Source organism: Oratosquilla oratoria, chromosome 29 (assembly GCF_046742065.1).
Source record: "Oratosquilla oratoria isolate Oo_2021 chromosome 29, ASM4674206v1, whole genome shotgun sequence".
NCBI lineage: Eukaryota > Metazoa > Arthropoda > Malacostraca > Stomatopoda > Squillidae > Oratosquilla > Oratosquilla oratoria.
This window is the reverse complement of record NC_134805.1, coordinates 43,155,735-43,160,734: the sequence shown is the minus strand read 5'-3', so window position 1 is coordinate 43,160,734 and position 5,000 is coordinate 43,155,735. Positions and strand designations below refer to the sequence as shown.

At 44.4% G+C, this 5,000-nt stretch overlaps 1 protein-coding gene across 1 annotated transcript in view; it reads right to left on the bottom strand.

Moving 5' to 3' along the window:
* Positions 1-5,000, bottom strand: part of LOC143040757 (glycine receptor subunit beta-type 4-like) — a gene marked incomplete in the record, with an annotated part of 239,205 nt that overhangs the window by 183,024 nt on the left and 51,181 nt on the right. The window contains 2 exon segments of the mRNA XM_076212160.1: positions 142-365; positions 4,315-4,382. Coding sequence (XP_076068275.1) covers positions 142-365; positions 4,315-4,317 — 227 coding nt within the window.

Below are 5,000 nucleotides of genomic sequence, written 5' to 3'. Positions count from 1 at the left end.
AGCATACAGTATAAATAAACAAATAAATAATAATAAACAAGTATAAAAACCTACTGAAACTTGGGATGAACTGAGTATACAATATAAATAAATTAAGAATAATAATAAAACTACTGAAACTTGGGACGAACTTTCTCTCACCTAAGCATGTAGAAGATTTCGCCCTGCGGGTTGATCCTGACAAGGACGTTTGGGACCGTCACGAACTGGAACTCGGCGTGTTTGGCGTTCGGGAAGTAAACCTCGGGTTTCCAGATCGCCTTGACCAAGTTCGGGTCGTTCAAGTCGAGGGGTTGTGTGATCTCCTTGTCATTCAGTCTCTCGTCGACCCAAGTCTGGCGCAGGTAGAGGTCAACTTGATAATCCTGAAAGAGAGACACACGAGTGACGATTTCAGAGCCACATTTGTCAGGAATGACAAAGAGTATGTGAAATATCCTTAAGTCTAAGGGAAGGTCATGACAAGCCTCTCAGTTCAATGGGAAAGGGTTCTGACGAGGTCCAAAGGGGTTATCTCCTCGTCTTCTCTATTTTCACTCGAGGAGACGAGGAGGGAAGGTCACTGTGTACATGAAACGGCTGGCCCTGCTGTAGATGCGCTGTGTCTTGCTGCATTGCTTCTGACCCGAGTAGTGGCCGGGAGACAGGGATGACCTCTTCATCCACGAAGCGCTAGGATGAGAGGGAAACGAAGGGTGGTGGATGGGAGTGGAATGGGTGGAGGTGGATGGAGGCCTTGATTAACCTACGGCAGAAGCTGAGTAGCTGCGGCCGAAGCCGTCACCTTTGCCCTATGTGCTTGGACTGTTGGGGCAGGCAACAAGCAGTTACTGCTGGGAATCGGTGAGTGCGGAATTAGAGCCCACAATTAAGTAAACGCTTCCGCTTACGCTACTAGCGGACGGGAGGAAACATTTGATATATATGAAAAAATACAAAGCATGTGGGGCCCATCGGTAACCCAGCGAATACCGTGTCGAACTCCTGACCAGGTGGGCGTGAATTAGATTTCCTGGACCCGCTGCGGGCTATGTCGCGTTGGCTCCCAAAAGCCCTGGTCAGACGGGGAGACGGCAACACCGGCCTTAAAAAAAAAAAAAAAAAATGCCGCAAATGACAGAGCTTAACCTACAAGGTATTTCTCACTTATTTTTCATTCAAAAACCTTGTGAAACGTCCTGAAATAAGGAAGAATGTCTTGGTGTTCTCAATTTACTGGCGTTCTTGATACATTATACTATGCCTAACTTTAGACGATTTAGATGAAAGTTGAAAATATTTCGATCGCTTAAAATAATTCTCCTGAAATTTCAGATCACATTAACTCATTAAATGTAATATGATGAACCATTAATCATTATGAATATTCTCCTCTTATTATTTTTTATCATAATTTCATTCATATTTTTAATAACGTATCTAGTTCTTTCAAAAATTAGTTCGCTACCTCGTTAAAGCTCGATTGCAGCATTGAGTCAGTTTAATACCTTTTCCCTTTACGAATAGTTACCTCTATATGATCCAGCTTTCTTTTCTTTTCTATCACCTTTTATTAGAATTCTTGTCCAATTCAGCACTTTGCATTTCTTTGCTGCCTCAATAAAGCTAGACTGTACTGGGTCTTTTCACTTTTTACCTTTCCGAATAGTTCCCTCTATATGATCCAGCTTTCTCTTCTTTTCTATCACCTTTTATTAGAATTCTTGTCCAATTCAGCACTTTACATTTCTTTGCTGCCTCAATAAAGCTAGACTGTATTGGGTCTGTTCACGTTTTACCTTTCCGAATAGTTCCCTCTATATGATCCAGCTTTCTCTTCCTCATTTCTATAATCTTTTATTAAAATTCTTGTACAATTTAGCACTTTGTATTTCTTCGCTGCCCACGTGAAGCTAGTCTGGATTAGGTCTGTTCAACGCTTTTTACCTTCACAAAAAGTTCCTTCTATATAATCCAGCTTTCTCTCTCTCTTTTCTATCATCTTTTATCGAAAGTCTTGTCCTGTTCAGCAAATTGCATTTCATCTATTTTTGTTTCAATCTGCATTACATACCTCCTTTTATTTGATAGCTTGTTACCTTGGAATGTTTGTTCTCTCTATTGTTATTTGTTCTCCTTGCCTCCTCACCTGATTCCCTAGATGTTCTCTTCGTTATTTCTTGGAGCTTCAAATCTGTTTTTGATTTCCATCTGAATTCCTTCTTGTTATCCTTTATCCTCTTCAGACTTGTTATCTTCTTGAAGACAAGTTTATTCCATTCAATTCCGAGATTCAATTTAGCTTTGCAACCTATTACTGCCTATATTCACTTTATTTATAAATGCAACACTGCTAACGTAGCTGCTGCCATCTAATCGTATTCTCTGTTTTATTCTTTGTTGTTCCATTTTGATTTCTTCATGTCCATAAGCACCCTATACGCATTTTTGGGACAGCCTGTTCACTTAAAAAAAAAAAAGACTTCTCTATTGTGATTTTAATCTTGTTGCCACCAGATGATTTTATTCGGCTGGGAACATCTTTAGCAGCTGAAGAGTTAATCAGTCATCGTCTTGTGCATGACGTCACATTATCTTTACAAACCTCAAGTCGCAGCGGGGAGTCGAACTTGACGCAAGATTTCGGTTTATACCATGTGACTTACACACGTAAATGGATACCTATATCAGTGTCGTAATCCAAAGTGTGCTGGCCTCGCATTCGCTTATTTGTGGGTCCGAATCCCGTACTCCTCTCCGATTCCTAGCAGTGACTGTTAACTACCTCAAATTTCTAAGTGCATAGGACAATGGTGGATTTCTTTGAGGTTCTTCCCTTCGAAGGATAGTCCATGGCATCCATTGGCACTGAGTTCCAGATAGTGGGGCCAGGCGCCAGATTATCAAATTCACCTCCGGGCGGAGAGCAATAGCATCATCGACCAGCTGTCTCTGAGGAGGGCAAACTGAACTTCTTAGTGGCGGAGCTTCAGCGTAGCCATGGGCAGTATACCTACAGTACTATCGGGACTATACTTTATAATCTAACGGAATCCACAGGGTGACCATATCAGGTTGATATTAGTTTGTGTTTATTCAAAACCTCTAACATATTAAGGTCACTAAGGTGAGGGGCTTACGCCAGGAGACGCTGAGTATCTGCGGTCGAAGCCGTCACCTTTGCCCTATCATGCGCCTGAAAAATTGATTCAGGTAACAGTCACTCCTGGATATCGAAGAGGAGTGCGAGATTCGAACCCATAACTAAACAAGTATGAGACCAGCATAGTCACTAAGATCTAAGTTCAAAGGGTATCTGGAGCATCCACCCCAACTCCCACTACTCACCCAACTCATCCACTCACCCATTCCCCCAACTCCCCCCCGGTCCCACATTATATAATCAGAAACTGTTACGAACTTGACACTCTTTGAGGGCAATTATTCTGGTGGTCCTTCTGGCTATGAATCCCCAGAAGCTTTTCAAGGCTTACGCAACCAGAAGAGGAGGAGGAAGAGGATGAGGAAGAGGAGGAAGAGGAGGAAGAGGAGGAGGGGGAGGAGGGGGAGGAGGGGGAGGAGGGGGAGGAGGGGGAGGAGGAGGAGGGGGAGGAGGGGAGGAGGAAGAGAAAGATGAGAAAGAGGAGGAGGGGAGAGGAGGAAGAGGAGAAGGTAAGGAGGAAGAAGAGGAGGAGAAGAAAAAAGAGGAGGAGAAGGAGAAAGAGGAGATGAAGGAGAAGAAAGAGGAGGAGGAGTAGGAGGAAGAGGAGAAGGTAAAGAGGAAGAAGAGGAGAAGGAGAAAGAGGAGATGAAGGAGAAGAAAGAGAAGGAGTAGGAGGAAGAGATGGAGTAGAAGGAAGAAGCGAAGGAGGAGGAGGAGGAGGAAGAGGAAGAGAAGATGATGGAAGAGAAGGAAAATGAGGATGAAGAGAAAGAGGAAGAGGAGGAGGAGGAGATGAAGGAGAAGGAGAAAGAGGAGGAGGAGTAGGAGGAAGAGATGGAGTAGAAGGAAGAAGCGAAGGAGGAGGAGGAGGAGGAGGAAGAGGAAGAGAAGATGATGGTACAGAAGGAAAATGAGGATGAAGAGAAAGAGGAAGAGGAGGAGGAGGAGATGAAGGAGAAGGAGAAAGAGGAGGAGGAGAAGGGAAGACAGAAGTAAATGAAGGACAAGAAGAAAGAGAAGAAGGCGAAAGAGGGAAAGAAAAAGGAGGAGGAGGAGGAGGAGGAGGAGGAGGAGGAGGAGGAGGAGGAGGAGGAGGAGGAGGAGGAGGAGGAGGAGGAGGAGGAGGAGGAGGAGGAGGAGGAGGAGGAGGAGGAGGATTTCACGTTACTCACCATTGAAGATGGATCGATTGATCCAAAACTTCGAATGTAGAGTTCACAGTTGACTGAAGTTGCTTCGTCTGAAAGAGGAAAGAAATACGTATTCAGGGACACTGAAATTATGACTAAATTTTATGAAACTGAAAAAAGTATATATAGTAAGATTTTGTATTTTCTATTTGTTGTTGTTAGCAGTTGTAGTAATAGTAAGAGTAGTAGTAGCGGTGGTGGTAGTAGTGTTAGTAATAGTAGTAATGTGGGTGATATCATATTGTTGTTGTTTTGTTATCATTAGTAGTGTCAATATCATTATTCGCGCGCTCGCACACACACACACACACACACACACACACACACACACACACACACACACACACACACACACACACACACACACACACACACACACACACACACACACACACACACACACACACACACACACACACACAGATGGGGGAGGGAGAGTGAGAGAGGGAGAGAGAGGGAGAGAGAGGGGGAGAGGGAGAGGGAGAGAGAGGGGAGAGGGAGAGGGAGAGAGAGAGGGAGAGGGAGAGAGAGGGGGAGAGGGAGAGAGAGGGGGAGAGGGAGAGGGGGAGAGGGAGAGGGAGAGAGAGGGGGAGAGGGAAAGGGAGAGGGAGGGGGAGAGAGAGGGGGAGAGGGAGATAGAAAGCCCATAAGATCCTAGGAAATATGTC